The sequence below is a fragment of the Ailuropoda melanoleuca genome, chromosome 4 (assembly GCF_002007445.2).
Source record: "Ailuropoda melanoleuca isolate Jingjing chromosome 4, ASM200744v2, whole genome shotgun sequence".
NCBI classification, from domain to species: domain Eukaryota; kingdom Metazoa; phylum Chordata; class Mammalia; order Carnivora; family Ursidae; genus Ailuropoda; species Ailuropoda melanoleuca.
This window is the reverse complement of record NC_048221.1, coordinates 80,136,156-80,154,854: the sequence shown is the minus strand read 5'-3', so window position 1 is coordinate 80,154,854 and position 18,699 is coordinate 80,136,156. Positions and strand designations below refer to the sequence as shown.

General features: G+C 38.3%; 1 protein-coding gene across 10 annotated transcripts in view; it reads left to right on the top strand.

Moving 5' to 3' along the window:
- The first annotated feature begins 346 nt into the window (after positions 1-346).
- CCDC88A (coiled-coil domain containing 88A) overlaps positions 347-18,699 on the top strand; it is a 122,027-nt gene continuing 103,674 nt past the window's right edge. For 5 of the 10 annotated variants that reach the window (XM_034659152.1, XM_034659149.1, XM_034659154.1 and 2 more), the window contains exons 1-2: positions 347-1,210; positions 1,307-1,407. In XM_034659152.1, the coding sequence (XP_034515043.1) occupies positions 1,148-1,210; positions 1,307-1,407 (164 nt within the window). In that variant the 5' untranslated portion in view covers positions 347-1,147. The remainder of the gene's footprint in view (positions 1,211-1,306; positions 1,408-18,699) is intronic. The other 5 variants (XM_034659155.1, XM_011237779.3, XM_011237761.3 and 2 more) reach the window with 2 other exon arrangements.

Sequence of the window (18,699 nt, the reverse complement as noted above, 5' to 3'; positions counted from 1 at the left end):
CATGAGCGACCGAGCAGACAGACCCCTTCCTCTGCCTTCCCCATCCCCGCCCCCCACGCCCTGGCAGCAGTCCTGAGCTCAAGCGAGGCGCGGGTCACCGCAGCAGCTGCAGCGAGCGCGCGTCCACGCCCGCGCCCGCCGCCAAAATCTGGGCGGCGGCGGGCCCGGCCCGGGGGCGCGCGCGCTCGGGAGCGCGCTCATGCAGCGGTTTTCTTCTCCCACAATCCAGAGGCTGCGGCGCGGGAGGGGCGGCGAGTCGGCGGAAGGATATGGGCGCGGAGGGAGAAGCGCGCTCCCTTTGACGGAGGGCTCGTGGCTCTGGTTGGGCGGCGAGGAGTGGGGTGTGATGCGGCACTGCGGTTCTGAGGCCGTTACTCCGGCTCCTCCAGAGAGGGCGGAGGAGGAGGCTGGAGCGCGGCGGTGATTTTGTGCTAGGGCTTCCCAGAGGCGCGCTGAAAAGGCTGCGGGGGTCAGGAAACTGGGGGATTAGGGACAACATTCAAGCCCCCACCCCCCGGGAGGGGAAGGGGGCTGGAGGCGAGGCTTGAGGGCGGCGGAGAGATGGTGTCTGCTCGGGGAGAAGGGGCGAGCCCTGCCTGTCGTTGGTGAGGGGCTGCGGGCAGGGGAGGCTCCGCGGGTCGAATCGGTTCCATGCCCACTGGTGGGTGGAACGTGTTGAGCGGAACGCGGAGGTCCAGCCTGGCTGCCGCTCGGAACCCGTAACGTGGTATCTAACGTGGTATTTCGTTTAGACCACGTTGGGATTAATTCATTGCGGGCTGCTTCGCTGGTCTGGTTCCTCCAGGAGCTGGGCAACCTTGACGGGCTTTTTGTCTTGCTGCTCCAGCCCCCTTTCCCTTCCTCCTCCTCCAGATGCCTTTTCTCTGCCCCTCCTCGCCCGGTACAGACATTTCCAGCGCAAGCTGCCGCTCGTGGCTGCTGTCGAAGCCGCGTCTCGGGTTTTCGACTCGTTCCCCTCTGGGGTGTTTTTTGAGGAGGGAGAGTTTTTCTCCCCTCCACGATGGGATTTTCTTCCTGTGCCAAAATGGACTTTCATTGATTTCTACTTACTTCTTCAACGTTTAGTGATCTATTCCGTAGGCGTATTTTTGTGGTAGTTCCCTTTTTCAAATACATTATCTGTAAAATGGAGAACGAGATTTTTACTCCCCTTCTGGAGCAGTTTATGACTAGCCCCTTGGTCACTTGGGTAAGTAGGGTGTTATTTATTGTATATTTTGCTGCATTATTTGTGGCTGCAGAGATGGAGACGGGCGTTCGTGCCCTTATGATCATTCTGTTCTAGGTTAAAACGTTTGGACCTCTGGCTGCAGGAAATGGGACCAACCTGGATGAATATGTGGCTTTGGTGGATGGGGTATTCTTGAACCAGGTCATGCTCCAAATGTAAGTGTTCTTTTCTTCTTCTCTAGGTAACTTGTTTTTTTTTTTAAAAAGGGCATACTGAAAACTTAGAGACTTTATGTTTGAAGCTCCTAATTTGGATCTTTGGCCAAAGGAATTCAGGTGGTTTAAGAATTGGACCTTGAAAGGGGTGATAGTCTTATGTGCCCACCAGCCCGTTTATCACAACCTAATAATTATACCTGTTAGAATTGTGAAACTTTAATTTTTATTCTGCAAACCGTATATTGTCACTTATTGTCTTCAGTGCTGAAATCCAAACCACATTGTCCTCTGATCATTTGGTAAGAAGAGAGAGAGAGAATATGAGAATTGTTTCCTAAGGGAGAATAAAGCCTCTACTGTGAAGTTGTGTGTATTTGATGCAGAAATGTTTCTTATTAACCTTTGTATCTAAAAATAAGTGGCTCAAATTTTGAAACTAGTGAAGTAATAACAGATTTCAGAAGAGAAAATTTCAAATAGTTCTGATTGGTGAGAACTGTTGCTGTAGCATTTAAGTGCGTACAGTAACTCAAATCTTATGAGATTATTACGTGAATTAACAGATTAATATTTGGGAGATCATTTTAAGGTATTTTTAAGGCTAGTTGTGAAATGCCGGTAACTGACATCTTGATGACAACGAAATAATGATTTAGTGGGAAAATCTTTGTCTTTTATGTTTGTGATATTGGGTTGTATTAAGTAGGAAAGTGTTTTTAGGATGGGAATTGATATCAAAATCATGTTGGTAGCTAGATCAGTGAAATAACCATTTTTATCATTATAGGTGTTGTAGCACACATGCATTCTAAGTACATCAGTGTAGGTTTTCTAAGTACGAACTCTGAATGTTATAGTTGTACTCCAAAATATGTGTATTTAGCCTTTTGTCTCTTGAATAGAATCTGATTACAAGAGTAGTTTGTAACTTTCAATTTCAAGGCATTCTTACCTTTTATATATGTGGGAATTAAGTGCATTGTTAATAAATAATTGTTACTAAGGAATAAGTTCACAGTGAATAGACAAATAACATAAAGTATCATTTCTGTATTTTGTAGGAAATTGTTTCTTTTTAGATTTTTTATTTAAAAGAGGTAGAAGTCAAATTCAAAAGTGTTCCAGTGGTAACTTCTCAGTCTGTGTGCTCAGAGATATTTGTAGTCTGTGTGCTGTTTTTCATGTATGTGTTGATCCTTCAGGGAGGTATTATACTACTGTATGCTTTCTGAAGGTGTTTTATTTGTATAGGCACCCAAAGAAATATATATATATATATATATGTTATTTAAATGTGTGTATATGTTTTTTTCTTTAAGAAAGGAAAAAGGAATGTTGACATTAATTATTTCCAGGGATAGTAAATATATTTTTGGCAGCTCTCTCCCTGAAACTATTTTTTATCTTTGAAATATCCCACTATTCCCTAAGCAAAATGGTAGAATAATTAAATTGACTTCTATTTTAAGGAACACACATGACAGGAAGGGTAGCCATTACAGTAGATACTCAGAATTTGTTCCCCTCTCTTGTTTTTAGACAGAAAATTTGAAATTGTATTCTGAACCCTTAAAAAAAATGTTTTTACAAAATAGGAAAATACATTATTTTAGTTTACCACTTTATTTTATTTATTTATTTATTTATTTATTTATTTATTTATTTATTTTTAAAGTGGGTTTCATGCCCAAGGCATGACCCTGAGATTGAGAGTCTCATGCTATCCTGACTGAGCCAGCCAGGGACCCCTTGTTTTCCACTTTAATGTTTTTTTATTTTAATGATTCTTTTTCCAAAAAATACTTCAATTTTTTTGAGTCCTGAATAGTTAGCGGAGGTGCTAAAAACAGACACTTTAATTTGTTTCCACTTTGAGTGCAGTTTTATATTTAAAAATACATATGTATATTTTGAAAGTAATGGTGTTCAAAATAGTGCTTGCCAGGGTTTTTTTTGTTTTGGTTTTGGTTTTTTTTTTTGGGGGGGGGGAGGACTAGCTCCATTCCAAACCTCAAATCTGCTTCTGTTTTCAGTTCCACCTCTCAGTTTCTTCAAAAGTTTTTTCAGTGTCCTAATTCTGTTCTGAATGACCTATATAAATTAAAGGAAAAGAAAATTAAGAAAAAAAAGGAAGAAATAGGCATTAGTTTTTTAAAAATAGTTTGCTAAAATAAGATAAATTTATTTTAATGAATTATTTACCTAATAAAACAACAAAATATACATTGTTTTTAAAGCCGTATTTTGCTAACTTTAAAATCATTAAGATTTCTGGTAAGTACTTCACTCAAGTTAATGTTTGATTTAATGTACTCTATTAAATTGTCAGTTGAAATTGTACCCAGTAAGTTAAACTAAAAGTTAGACTTAGTGTAAGTCATTTCTGACTTTGTTCTGATTTGTTTACAGAATTTGTGAGTGAGAACCCTTTCTAAATGAAACTATATACTTTTCTTCATGTTTGTTTTGCTTGGAGTTCGTTGAGCTTCTTGGATCTGTGGGTTTGTAGTTTTTAACAAATTCAGAAAAATTTTGGCCATTATTTATTTAAAAAAATACATATTTATAAAGATTTAAGTGTGTGTGTATTTTTCCTGCCCCCACTTCCCTTTTTGGAAGTCCAATTACATGTAAATCAGGCTGCTTGGTGTTCACTGATGTTCTTTTCAGTTTTTTTCAGTCTTCTCTGTTTCATTTTAGATTATCTTGCTATGCCTCCAACTTCATTAATCTTTTTTTCCTGTAGTGTTTAATTTGCTGTTAATTGTGTCCAGCATATTTTTCATTTCAGACATTACAGTTTTATTCTAGAATTTCAGTCTTTTTTTATATCTCCCATTTCTATAGCTTTCATGCTTTGTCTTTTCTTTTCTTTTCTTTTTTTTTTAAGATTTTATTTATTTATTTGACAGAGAGAGACAGCCAGTGAGAGAGGAAACACAAGCAGGGGGAGTGGGAGAGGAAGAAGCAGGCTCCTAGTGGAGAAGCCTGATGTGGGGCTCGATCCCAGAACGCCGGGATCACGCCCTGAGCCGAAGGCAGAAGCTTAACGACTGCGCCACCCAGGCGCCCCATGCTTTGTCTTTTCTGTAGCTTCTTGAGCATATGGAATATAGTTATAACTGGATTAATGTTTATTTCTACTAATTCTATCTGTATCATTTCTAGATTGGTTTTGATTGATTTTTCTCCTCATAAAGGATTGTGTTTTCTTGCTTTTGCATACCTGGTAATTTTTTATTGGATCTTAGACTTTGGAATTTTACCTTTTTGGGTGCTGGGTATTTTTTTTTTTAAAGATTTTATTTATTTATTCGACAGAGATAGAGACAGCCAGCGAGAGAGGGAACACAAGCAGTGGGAGTGGGAGAGGAAGAAGCAGGCTCATAGCGGAGGAGCCTGACGTGGGGCTCGATCCCATAACACCGGGATCACGCCCCAAGCCGAAGGCAGACGCTTAACCGCTGTGCCACCCAGGCGCCCCAAGGGTGCTGGGTATTTTTGTATTTCATTAGGTTTCTTGAGCTTTGTTCTGGGATATAGTTAAATTACTTTGAAATAGTTTGATCTTTTCAGATCCTGCTTTTAAGTTATATCACATAGTACCACTTTGTCACTCTACTGGCAAAACCCTCTGAGTAGTCTGGGTGGTAAGAACAGGAGCTATTCCTGGACCTGTGTGAGCCCTGCCTGGGTGGTGTTCCCTCTAATCCTTTTTGGTGGTTTTTTCACTGTTCTTGGGTAGTTTCCTCACATGTAGATACTAAAAAGTACTCACGGAAGACTTGAGGGATACCCTCGGCAGATGTCTGGATTTTTCTGTGAGCCTCTCTACTCTTAGGTACTCTACTTTGTATATGACAGTCATCTTGCTGTTTATAGATTAAGTTGCATCTCACCTCAGGGAGGTCATTGCTCTACCTGTGTTCTCCATCTCTGTTCTGTGGCCTAGGAACTCCTTCATGGTACTAAGTTGGGGCAGTTGAGGATTCATCTGGTATGTTTCCCATCTATCAGGGATCTACTGTCCTTTGTTGCCTGATGTCCATTGCCTTGAAAAACACTTAATATATTTTGTCCTGCTTTTCCAGTTGTTTCAAGCAAGAGGGTAAATTTAGTTCTTGATATTCCATCTTGGCCAAAGTGGAAATCTATTTATATACTTATAATTTACATGTTTGGCTTGCTACTCTGGTACTCCTGCTTTCAGTTGTGACATAGAAATTTTTTATAGAAGGCTTATGGTAGAATTTTTTTTTTTCATCTACAATGTGTACTAAAAGTAAGAATACTGATTAGTGACTTTGGATTTGCCATTTTGGACCTTGTTTATATCGACTTCTTCATGCAGTTTACCACCTCTGCCTTATAATTTTGAAATCTGTTCACTGGCTTGGGATTCACTGCATTTAGAGATGAATCCTGGATTTCACTGAATAGCTCCTTGAATCAAAGAATCTCTGTAAGAGCCTGTGACATGGCATCAGTCCTCTTTAATAGGAAGGGGAAGCTCTTTAGAGATTGGGAATGATGGGCCAGCTCTTCTGCATGCCGCAGGGCATTTCTGTACTTCAACCAAATGAAATCTTTCTTTCTCAGTGCTAGTTATCGGACATAGGGCTCTATCTCTCTATATATTGGACTCTGTCTTTCATCTTTATTCCTAGCATAGTGCTTGACATACAGTAGGTACTTGATATACTTCTGTTGAATGAATGAATAATGGAGAGGTAATGTGGTAAAGTCTATAATGAATTTGGGCTTTGAGTCAGACAGACTTTAAGTCAGACAGGGTTTAATTCTCACTATGATACTTGTTAGTGTATGACCTTAAACAATTTACTTAGCATTTTGAAATCTCAGTTCCTACATCTATGAGATGAAAGATGATGTTTCTTTCATTTAATCTAATAAGGCACAGATGGTATCTATTTTCTGTTTTGTTGACCACTGTATCCCCATTGTTGGTTGCTGTCATAAGTATTATCATGTGCTAGGCCATACCTACCTATTTCTGTTTTGTCAAACAAATCATGATCATTCACAGCTTAGTTTTGCATAATCTCTGTTGGTGTCACCTCTATATAGCTGTATGATCTTTAGCAAGTTACTTCTCAATTTCATTTCTAAACAGGATAAAAAGAATCACATATTTATGAGAATCAAATAGGATAATTTGTGCACAGTGCTTAGCATGTAGCATGATTAAATTATTGTTAGTATTGATCTTTGTTTTATTTCTATTATTATTATAATCATTTTTCCGTACTGCCCTTTCCCCCTTTTTTTTGCCTAGCAAGTTTTTACTCATTCTGTGACACCCTCTGAAGTCTCTTGGCACAGTTAGTTGCTCTCTCCCCTATCGTCCCATATCTGTCTTTACCAAATTGTGTTAAAGTGCTGCAGCTGCTAGATAGTTAGCATTTAGATGCTAGAGATTTTTGTTATGTGTCACCAGCACCTAGCATAGATTTGGCATGTCACTAGTTTTTATTAAATGTCAAAGGAATGAATGAAACACTTTAGAATTTTATTAACTTTAAAAATTTTGAGAACTCTAGTTTTAATATTATAGAATTTAGTTTGTTTTACCTTTTTTTTTTTAAAGAGAGAGCGAGAGAGAGAGCATGAGCAAGCGTGAGTAAGCATGAGTGTGGTGGGGAAGGACAGAGGGAAAGGGAAAGAATCTCCAGCAGACCCTCCCTGAGCAAGGAGCCCAGTATGGATGCGATCCCTGATCTCACAACCCTGAGATCATGACTGGAGCTGAAACCAACTGAGCCACCCAGTCTCCCTAGTTTGTCTTCTATTTCTCTCTTCTTTTGTTCTTTCTCTGTCTTGTTATTTAATTACTTTTATTGAATAGTTTCCCTACCTATGTTATGTCTAGCTTGAGTTGAGGTTGTAAGAACAAGTCATAATCTATGCTTTTATATGGTATCAGGATATACAGTGACTGGGGTCCCTGGGAGGCTCAGTTGGTTAAGTGTGTGCCTTCGGCTCAGGTCATGATCCCAGGGCCTGGGATCGAGCCCCACATTGGGCTCCCTGCTCAGTGGGGAGTCTTCTTCTCTCTCTGCCTCCCTCCCACTTGTGCTCATTCTTTCTCTCTCTCACTCAAATAAATAAATAAAATCTTTAAAAAAAAATATGCAGTGACTTCAGTTTGGCTTCCAATAATGTTACTGATGATATCCAACATATTGAGATTTTTGTCCACAGCCGTATATTGGACTAAGGCCTTTAGAGCAGTCTATTGTGGTTGTCTGATTCTCTGATTCCTTATCTAGTTAAGCTATAAAAAGTGATAAGAACCTAGAGAACAGAAAGTAGTTGCTACATATGGGAGTATTTTTTAATTTTTTAACTGAAAATTTTCTCTATAATATGTATTAATATGGGAAACTCATAAAGGAACAGCAATTCTTTTTTATTTTTATTTTTTAATTTTTTATTTTATTTACTTATTTTTTTAAGTAATCTCTCCACCCAGTGTGGGGCTTGAACTCACAACCCCGAGACTGAGTGGCACACTCTTCCAACTGAGCCAGCTAGGTGCCCCAAGGAACATCAGTTCTTAACTACACTCTTTCAGGACACAAGTTAACCTTCTTTTAGGATTTGTGAAACAGACTGGTCCCACTCTAAGCATAATATTTCAATATTTTAAAATGATATTTGAGATTTTAATTGATATTAAGAGATGTCTGTTTAGTATTTAATTTAGTCATTACCAAGCTAGCTATTTTTAGAGAGTTGGTATGGTATAGAGGAAAAAAACTACCTTGAAAGTTATAAATTTAATTCCTGGATCAGGATGGTTGGTGGAGCAGTCAAAACACACACATTTCCTGATTAGATTACTATATTACATGGGTGTGGTTTGTGGCACCCCCGAAACATTTACAATATAGCAAAACCAAAGATCACTGATCATCATAAATACTATAATTAATGAAAATTTTGAAATATTGCAAGAATTACCAAAATGTTACACAGACACACAAAGTGAGCAAATGCTGTTGGAGAAATGGTGCTGATAGACTTGGTTAACAGAAGATTGTCATAAACCTTCCATTTGTAAAAAACGTAATTATCTACAAGGTGTGGTAAAGTGAAGTACAATAAAAAAAGGTACGTCTATATTCTCTTTCTTCCTTATTTTATTCCTGTGCTATCTTAGCTCTATTTTGCTAGTTCAATATTTAATAAAACTAGGTTGATGAAACTCATCAACTTTATTCTGACACTTGTGAGACTCAGGGAAGCATTCATTTACCACAATAGGCCTAAATATTTAAAGGTTATAAACTAGGCTAATAAATTGTTGACTATGTTCTGATCTTTTATCTTGAAAAATATACCTTCATAGTGACTTAAAAGGAAAGATTCAAATTAAGAATTTATAGAATTGAGAATTCCAATATTCAGCTTCACATCAGAATGTTATGGAGCCCAACCTCCTCCCCACATCCGTATCTCTAACACCACAGAGAGGTCTCATGTGCATGCCTGTGGACATCCTGCATGCATGCGCAAGATCCAAGCTCTTCCAAACAGCAGTCCTTTTTTTTTTTTTTTTTTTTTAAAGTTTTTTTTATTTATTCGACAGAGATAGAGACAGCCAGCGAGAGAGGGAACACAAGCAGGGGGAGTGGGAGAGGAAGAAGCAGGCTCACAGCAGAGGAGCCCGATGTGGGGCTCGATCCCATAACGCCGGGATCACGCCCTGAGCCGAAGGCAGACGCTCAACCGCTGTGCCACCCAGGCGCCCCCCAAACAGCAGTCCTTGACACAGGGGTATATACATCAGTAGCATGGTCCATCCTCAGGACAGACCTAGGAAAGATTCCTGTGCAAGCCCTGTAATTGGGTTAGAGATATTTGGGCAAGAAATTCCAGAGTTCCTGGTGACTGCAGTGTCATCTAGAAGGGGAAGTGGATGGATATATCCTCTTGTTTCCATAGATTGCTTGTCCAGTGGTGAGGGGCATGGCCTGAGGAGGGCCAGAGTGGGTCTCGGGGCTGAGATCTGTTTTGCCAGAATCTAAATACAGTACTCAGTGAGAAGGGTGAAGGGATGGTTCTGTCAAAGATCAGTTTAGTCAGTGAGTAGTTTCTGAGTGCTCACTGTATCACAAGCTATCTGGTAGGTGCTGGGATATGATGCTGAATAAGGTATGATCTTTGCTCACTAGTAAGGGGGACAACATGCAAATAAACTGCAGTGTGCTACATGTGTTACATAGTGGAATTATGTTCTTGAAATAATGTTGGCACAAAGAGGAAGAGGGAAAATTTGAACTAGGACATGAGTTGAATAGGACCAATTTGGTAAGTTGGAATCAGAAACAGTGGGAGTAGGAGGAAAATGGCATAAAAAGAGGCATGGAGATGTGACTAAAAACAGTAGAATCAAATAACTATAGGTTATTTTGTATAGCCGAAGCATAGATTTTTTTGCACATAGGAGATGAGTTTGAAGAGGTGGGGATTGGGAGACTGTCCTTAGATACCATGTTAAGAAGATTGGATTTTTTTCCTGTAGAGACATGTGTTACTTCAGAGTCTCTCTGGAGAAACAGAACTATCAAGGGGTGTGTGTGTGTGCGTGCATGCATGTGTGTATACAGAGAGAGAGAGAAAGATTTATTTTAAGGAATTGGCTCATGAGATTGTGGAGGATTGGGTAGTTTAAAAATTGATGGGGCAGGCTAGCAGCCTGGCAAGCTGGAGACTCGGGGAAGAATTGCATTGAGTTCAAAGGCAGCTTGCTAGAAGGAGGTCAGCCTTTGTTCCAATAACACCTTCAAATGATTGGATGAAGCCCGCTCACGTTATGGAGGGTAATCTGCTTTACTCAGAGTCCATTGTTTTATGTGTTAATCTTATCCAAAGAAACACCTTCACAGAACATCCAGAATAATATTTGACCAAATATCTATGCATTGTGGTCCATCAAAGTTGACACATAAAATTAAACATCAAAGCTAGTGTTTCTTAAGCTAGGTCCACAGATATTTGGGGGGGGGGTCTGTGGTAATTTAGGAATTTTAATTTTGTGTTTTCATTTCAGTAATTTAAATTCTTTTTCCAGAGGTGGTAATAACAAAGTTCTTTTGCAATGATAATTCACAATTGAGAGATTTTTTTTTCATAGAATAAATAAGACTGGTGTCTTAAGTCACTTTCTCATACTGGGTCTTTGGACTCTTAGGATATCTGTAGACTAATCCTCAGAGATTCTTTTTTTTTGTTTTTTTTTTTTTTAAGATTTTATTTATTTGTCAGAGCACAAGCAGGGGGAGCGGCAGGCAAAGGAAGAAGCAGGCTCCCCACTGAGCAAGGAGCCCTATGTGGGACTCGATCCTGGGACCATGACCTGATCCAAAGGCAGACGCTCAACTGACTGAGCCACCCAGGCATCCCAAATCCTGATTATGGGTAATTTTGTTTTTTAAAAAGGTGTCATTACCTTATTTCAGCTTGAAAAACAGTAATATAGGCTATCCAAATCATAAAAGGAATTGAAACAGATAGCATTTGCATTTTAGAAGGATTGAATTTGGTGCTTAGGGGGGCCAGAATAGAGATAGAAACAGCATTGATGTTGAAGTGATAGGGAAGAGAGCATGGAAATAATGGGACTTGGTTACCAATTTGATACGAAGAATGAGAAAGGGATTACTGGGATGACTACTTTTTACTTGGGTAAGGAGCAGATGGTAGTGCCCTTATTAAGTAAGACATTACAGGAGGATAAAAATTTGAGGGGAGGGGAAGTGTAGAAAATAAGTTCTGAGTTAATTTTGGAGTGTCTGGTGAACAGAGAAATATCTTGTGGGCAGGTGGATATTCATAGGTTTGGCGCTCAGGGGAAAGGTCTAGAATAGAGAGAGATACAGGAATTTGCTTTTAAGTTTGTGATAGAAACTAAAGACATGGTGTCAGAAAAAAAACACAGAAGGGGCCAATGATAGATCCTAGGAAACAACAACACAGCAACATTAAAAGGCTGGAAGTTTGAGGAAAGAAAGAAAATTCACAAGCCTGCTGGGAGGAAATCACAAAGGGAGTCAGTTAAAGATGAATGCAAATATTGTCATGTAAGGTTGATGCCTTATCTGAGATTTGGAAAGCACGTATTTGTGGTGGAGCCAGTCAGCATAGTTGAGTAACTTACCCAATGATACTTCACTGCTCAGAAACTGACAAAAAGATCTGTAGAGTTTACTCCGAATTGGGGATGGATAATGTAGACAGACGTAGGGTGGGGTATCCAGGTGAACAGTTGAAATGAATAGAGTGTGAGCATTAAAATGAGGAGGAAAGCAGGTGTCATCAGGAGAAGACTGATAGACTGGAGGTCACAATAGGATGAAGGAAGAGAGTAGGATTAGAAGGAGAAGGTGAGGGGCGCCTGGGTGGCACGGCAGTTAAGCGCCTGCCTTCGGCTCAGGGCGTGATCCTGGCGTTCTGGGATTGAGCCCCACATCAGGCCCCTCCGCTATGAGCCTGCCTCTTCCTCTCCCACTCCCCCTGCTTGTGTTCCCTCTCTCACTGGCTGTCTCTATCTCTGTCAAATAAATAAATAAAATCTTTAAAAAAAAAAAAAAAGAAGGAGAAGGTGAGAAAGGGTGACTAGGAGGTTGAAGTCAGAGGGGACTTTCAGAATTTGAGATTTTGAAGGTTGCAGTTCTGAATGATGATTTAGGGCCAAGGTTAGACCTTACTAATGGGTGGATAGAATGGAATAGAGTGAAAATAGCTAAGGTTGAGAAAGAATTTATTTCCTTATTCTTGGTTTCTTGATTAAGACCAGTGGTAGAAATGAGTATTTTGAAAGCTGGGAAATAAATAGCTAATTTTAATGGTGTTATAATTAAAGGAAAATTTAATAGGAAGGAAGAAGACTAGCAATTTTAATTTTTCATATTAGTATACTGCTTGTTTTAAACATCTAACTTTCTGGAATATCTCAGTAGTCTTTCAGGAAATTTAAAACAATAGTGTATTCTTAATGTAATTTGCTTTCCTAGTGAAGGCTAGAAAAAAGTGAACGTCACGTTATTATTGACAACATGACTATTTTCCTTTCCTTGGGTGGTAAAGGACCAAGGAAGATAATTTAGTTTTAGGTGTTGGGTCCTACTCATTGTTTAAGACCTGGATTACTACAGAGTTGTGGAGGATAAGAAATTGTGAAGAAAAAACAATGGAGGCAATATTCCAATCTATTTTTGCCAAGACTGGTTATAAAAGGGTAAACCACAGTAAATTCTCTGTTAACTTGAATGGTGAGGAAAAATGGAGTGTTGAGTTTTCTCATAATTGAAAGTTATTTTTTTTCCAACTCTGTATTTTAAATCTTTGCAAATGAACTGTATTTCCACCTTTGTAAATAGAATATACATGTCAGTTGTTTTAAACTTAGGTCTTTGTGTAAAGTATTGAATATATATATAATTAAGATGAATCCAAGGGGGGCGCCTGGGTGGCACAGCGGTTAAGCGTCTGCCTTCGGCTCAGGGCGTGATCCTGGCGTTGTGGTATCGAGCCCCACATCAGGCTCCTCTGCTATGAGCCTGCCTCTTCCTCTCCCACTCCCCCTGCTGTGTTCCCTCTCTCACTGGCTGTCTCTATCTCCGTCAAATAAATAAATAAAATCTTTAAAAAAAAAAAAAAAAGATGAATCCAAGGGCACCTGGGTGGCTAAGTCAGTTAAGGGTCTGCCTTTGGCTCCGGTCATGATCCTGGGGTACTGGGATGGAGCCCCACCTCCCGCTCCCTGCTCAGCCGGAGGCCTGCTTCTCCCTCTCCCTGCCACTCCCCCTGCTTGTGCGTTTTCTCTCTGTCAAATAATAAATAAAATCTTAAAAAAAAAAAAGAATCTGTAATGAATGGTGAATGATCCCAAGTATGTATTTGAAAGCAAATCTCTTGTTATTTTTTTTTCTTTTTTAATTTGTATGAGTTTTTTATGTTTTTTTTTTGTGAGTAAAAGAGAGGATGTGTATGTTAGTGTGAGTAGATTAGGGAGCCCTGCTGTTTAGAAGTTAGTTAGAAGTTAGGTTTGGGGGGCACCTGGGTGGCACAGCGGTTAAGCGTCTGCCTTCGGCTCAGGGCGTGATCCCGGCGTTATGGGATCGAGCCCCACATCAGGCTCCTCTGCTATGAGCCTGCTTCTTCCTCTCCTGCTCCTCCTGCTTGTGTTCCCTCTCTCGCTGGCTGTCTCTATCCTGTCAAATAAATAAATAAAATCTTAAAAAAAAAAAAAAAAGTTAGGTTTGGCCTCTAGAGGTATAGATAGGGAAGTCAAGGGAAAGAAGTTAGATTTTTTTTTTTTAAGATTTTATTTATTTGTTTGAGAGAGAGAGAGGTCAGGTGCGTGCGCAGGAGAGCAAGGTGAGGGTAGGGAAAGGGACAACCAGACTCCATGCTGACCGCAGTGCCCAATGCGGGTCTCAATGAAGGGTTCAATCCCAGGACCCTGAGATCATGACCTGAGCTGAAATCAAGAGTCTGATGCTTAACCCACTGAGCCACCAGGTGCCCTAGGAAGTTAGATTTAATTCAAACCTTGAAAATGATTGGACTTGAGCAGCCATAGGTGAGGGGAGGAGGGTATTTTAAGCTGGGGAATCAACATGAGGAAAAAGCATATTATACTTATGATTTGGGAGGTGGTGAGGAGACTAGCCTTGGTAGAGGATCCATCCAAGTTGGGAAATAGAGTATAAATTTGCATAGACAGAGTAGGCCAGATTATGGGAAACTTGAAAAATAACCAGTATGATTTAGGCTGCACATGGCAGGCATTGTAGAGCCATTTAAAATTACTTATTAGGGAATTAAAAGTGTTAGGAAAATCACTTTGCTGTTAGTTTGTAGGATAGATTGAATATGGACTCTATTTGTTCATCCTGTATTTATGAAGCACACTATATACTATTGCAGTATTGAGACTACATCAGCAAATCAGTGAAACTTGTGCTAGTGCTTGGCACAAAGATGAGGAATAGGCAGGAACAAGTAGGTGATAGTAGAAGATAGATGGGTAGTGACGGATAGCATTCTGTCCTTATGGTGGTGAGGTTCTGTTCTAGTCAGGGTAGGACGTATGAGTGGAGAAGAAGCAGCAAGTTCAAGAACTTGAAAAGGAATTGATGGAATTCTAGATAGTGTGTGAAAGGGAAGAATGAAAGATGATATGCCAAGGTTAAAGCTGAACAGACAGACTTAAAATTATGTATTTCTAGAAAAGTGGATGTTAAGTTTGGATACTTAATTTTGCGTGAGAAAATAAGGACATTTATTTTATTTAACTTGCAACTGAAAACATTTAAATGTGTAATATAGCAATATGTTTTGACAATGATGCCTAATTTTATATGAGAAACATTTCAATAGCTATGTATTTGTACTCTTGTTTACATTTTCATTACTGTTAGTACATATTTCATTTTTTTATTTAGTGAAATAGTTTTGAGGTTATTTTAATTCTTTTGGATTGTCAGAATGCTTTAAAGTCTGCATTTATAGGATCTAACTTATCTAGGAGATTTAACAATTCCCAAAAAATTGAGCTGCATTTTAACTACTCAGTTGTTAAAATTTAGCCATCTTTGTGTTATACTTCTATTAACTGTAATGATTCGAAGTTTTTGTCTGTGCTTGTAGAAAGAGCTCAGGCCAGTGTTTTGGGGCAGTGCTGTTCTCAATAAATTTTTCTGTTACCTGAGAGTATTCATATAATTGCTCTGTTTTATACTTTATTCTGAAAAAAGTCTGTTACTGAGTTATTTATTCTGGAAGAGAATTTTGGTCTTTGTATAGTTCTCCAGAAGTTTTGTTTTTATTTTTGTTTTAATTGTGCAATGCATAAATTAAGTCCAGTATTTATTGAGTGTTGCACATTTTTCTTTTGAATATCCCATTATCCATCAACTTTGCGTTCCCACCTGCTTTCACAATATTCTAAAATCTTATGTCATTTATTCCTCTGTCTTCTAAGAACCAGGGACCCATTTTATTAAATTGGAGGTTCCTAAAACAGTTAATTTCTCTTGAGCCATTTGTAGACCATGCTGCAAAGTCTTTAATTTGTCTGTTAATAATTCCTTACTTCCCTACTTGTGTACCTTTCCTCTACCTTGGTTTTCAGTTCACGTATTTTCCAATACGGTACTTGGTTTGTGTATGTGGGTTGTATTTCCTTTCTATTTTGCTAGTACTTTTTATTGTATTCTTTCATATCTGTTTTTAGCAGTGCTTTTTTATTGGATTATCTTCCCCCCCCCCTTTAATTGGTGGGCTTATAATGGAGTTAGTTTGTGATCCCTTTGGAGCCTTTTATGGTACACTGAAATGAGCAAATTAAGCCAATATTGTGGTAATTTTATTCTGCTCCTAATAGAATTCTTATAGGGACTTTTACAGTAATTCTGTAGAGGGACTTTTTTTTTTTTTAATATTAGAGAAACTGATGATGCAAAAAGATTTTCTTGAAATCCCTGGGTGGCTCAGTCAGTTAAGTGTCTCTCTTCGGCTCAGGACATGATCCCCTAGGGTCCTGGGATCGAGTCCTGCATCAGGCTCCTTGCTCAGCGGGGAGTCTGCTTTTCCTTCTGCCTGCCGTTCCCCCTGCTCGTGTTCTCCCTCTCTTTCTCTGACAAATAAATAAGTCTTTAAAACAAAAAAAAGATTTGTTACTGAATTTTAAAATTTCTTATTTAAGGTAAGTTTCTATGGCTGTATATTTTAGTTAATTAGAAGAGATTGTACTTTTTAAAGTTTTTTGTTTGTTTTTTAATTTTAGAAGGCTTTCTTGCTTCTCAAAAATAACCATTATACCTGTCACTGGTGATTAATCAAGTGAACTACTGAAATTATCCTAGGAGGGCTTATGGACTTAAGATTAAGAATTCTTTCTCTATTGAGTTGATAGTATGTGAGTGAAAGCTGTACCAGTCAAATCTATCACTGATCAAGTAAAATACCTAATTGTGTATCAGCTCAGTTTGAGATTTCTTGAGTCTCTAGAACTGATTGGATTTGGAGCAAATGCTACCCCAAAATACCAACTAAAACAAATTTCTCTCTGACCCTATGATAAGGTTTAAGGACAATGGATGAAGGTTCTATCACAGATCAGTGATGCTTGTTGGTGCTATAAACTGTTTTAGTTACTGACCATGTGGTTGACCACCATATAAAAGAATGTTCTCTTACCTTAAGAAGACACTGATTAGCCATAACAACAAATCCTCAGGTCTCCATACCAAGAACAGGAATTGATTTGCCTAGTACTGCATCTCAAAGTGAGACCTAACAGACCCCAGCTAGTCTACAAGGTTGAAATTATTTTTATAAAATATTAAGATGTCATCTGCCTTCTTTGCTTGTGTTGCGAAAACACTGATGGTGCAAAAGCAAAGATGGGTAAAACTGCTGACACCTTAACATGAATCAAGGAGTGGTACCAAGCTGTACTGATAGTCATTATATTCTTCACTCTGTGTACTTTGAGTTAAAAAGAAATTGAGTTTCACTTTAAAATGTTCTTGGTGAAGCAGTAAAAGTTATTATATTGAGCCCTCGCATATATTTGTTTTTAATATTCTATAGGACAAATTGGGACGTATGCATAAAACACTTCTGTTGCATAATAAAATGTGACAATTATCTCAAGGAAGAGTACTTATAAATTTTTCTTGAGTTGCAAGCTGAAGAAGTCTCTGTTTTGTGGAACACTTTTTTTTTTAAAGATTTTATTTATTTATTTGATAGAGACAGAGACAGCCAGCAAGAGAGGGAACACAAGCAGGGGGAGTGGGAGAGGAAGAAGCAGGCTCATAGCAGAGGAGCCTGATGTGGGGCTCGATCCCATAATGCTGGGATCATGCCCTGAGTCGAAGGCAGACGCTTAACCGCTGTGCCACCCAGGCGCCCCTGTGGAACACTATTTTTGTTTGAAAAAATGACTAGTAGACAAACTGGCTCTTCAGGCTTGATTATTGGGCAGACATTTTTTCCAAAATGAACAAAGTGAGCCTGCCATTTCAAGGATAACAACTGATTGTGGTGTCTGTGATAAAATTTGAATTACAGAAAACATGAGCTTGGTAGCTTCTCAATATTTAAAGACACTTCAGATGAGATTGGAGGTGATATTAATTAATGTGATTTTTCATATTGAATAATAAAATGTTTAATGTTTGGAAAATCTGTATAACTCAGTGGACAAATATTTTCAAAATGACCATTCATGATAAGAAATCACACATATGTAAGACATGTATTAAACGTGCCAGATAGATCAATGGATTTTAATGTATAACAGTAAGAAGAGTTCGCTGATGGGGTTTCATATTCTATATTGCAACCAACCTTTAAGAAAGTACTACTGTACTGAAGTTTGGTAGTATCAAAGAAGAATATCAGTAATTATCTGAAAGGGCTAGCTATTGAAATATTCTGCATATTTGTGAGAGGTCAATTTTTTTCACATATTTTGAACAAAATAATATGTCACAACACATTGGATGCAGAAGCAGATTTAAGAATCCGCATGTTTTCTCTTAAGCTAAACATTAAAGAGATTTACAAAGTTGTAAAAGAATGTCACTCCCCACTAAAATTTTTTGTTTTTGGAAAAGATAGTTATTTATTGTAAAAAATGTTAATATACAATGAATTTGTTATTTTTAGATGGATTAATAAATTATTTGCTTTAAAAAAAATAAATAATTTGCTGTTCTTAATTTTAATTTATGACATAGTAAATATACATAAATATAACTCATCTAAACAAAAGCTCTTTAGAGTTCTCAGTAATGTTTAAGAGTGGAAAGAAAGGGATTCTCAAATTGAAAAGTTGGAAAACTGCTAACTTAGTATTTGAAGGGCCCATGTGGCTCATTATAAGAAGTAAAAAGTAAATAGATATTCAGTCATTTTATCCAACTCACATAAAACCAAAGTTAATTATATGTATAGTATTGAATTTTTATTCTTTTTGTGTCCGTTTGCAATTTTTAAATTAAAGCATTAGTTCTCTTTGTTAAATCAGTGAGTATAATGCTGCTAGTTCAGTCACGGGCTAACTAGAAAATGTCATAGATATTTTTCAACTTTTGAAGGTAACTTAATGTGTCTTAAATTATGAGAAAGCACATGAAGGAAAGCAGTGTGGAGATCTCTGTGTGGTAATTATGTGTTACACACCTCCAAAAATGACTGCTCAGTCTTTGTAAAGATCAAATTAGTTAATATATATGAAAATATGCT